The 393-nt window shown below is 53.9% G+C and overlaps 1 protein-coding gene across 1 annotated transcript in view; it reads right to left on the bottom strand.

Moving 5' to 3' along the window:
- The window catches only part of LOC119587428 (superoxide dismutase [Cu-Zn]-like), a 19,389-nt gene that overhangs the window by 14,244 nt on the left and 4,752 nt on the right, over positions 1-393 (bottom strand). Inside the window, 1 exon segment of the mRNA XM_037936158.1 lies at positions 129-304. Within this exon segment, the coding sequence (XP_037792086.1) occupies positions 129-304 (176 nt within the window).

The raw sequence follows: 393 nt of genomic DNA, 5'->3' as shown, positions 1-393 counted from the left end.
GTCGAATCTCCAATTTTCCCGGTTTCTTCAAGAAATGAGCCTTATCCAAAAAGGCTCGAAACAATTCCGAACCATGAGACACAGCGCAGTGCGAATAATCCCTCGTTCGAACCCATCCTTGTGCGGATTGTAAAGAGGTCGCCGAACTCGTGAATATGGAAGCCATGGAGGCCCGGAGAGAGGCCGGTGATGGTTCCCTCGATCAGCGTGGGCCACAGGGGCGGGTTCCTCTGCGTCAGAGTGAAGTTGCCTTCCACCTCGCACGTGAAGATCACCTTCGCCCGAGCGTCTGGCCGGAGGACGCCTGCCAGTGTAGGAGAGAGGTTTTACTCGATATCCTGTAGACTTGGGGAAAAATGTAGCGATTAGGTAAAGGCGGTGGATGTACGAGTG

Source organism: Penaeus monodon, chromosome 22 (genome assembly GCF_015228065.2).
Source record: "Penaeus monodon isolate SGIC_2016 chromosome 22, NSTDA_Pmon_1, whole genome shotgun sequence".
Taxonomy (NCBI): Eukaryota; Metazoa; Arthropoda; class Malacostraca; order Decapoda; family Penaeidae; genus Penaeus; species Penaeus monodon.
The sequence above is the reverse complement of the archived record's forward strand: the minus strand, read 5'-3'. Positions and strand labels throughout refer to the sequence as shown.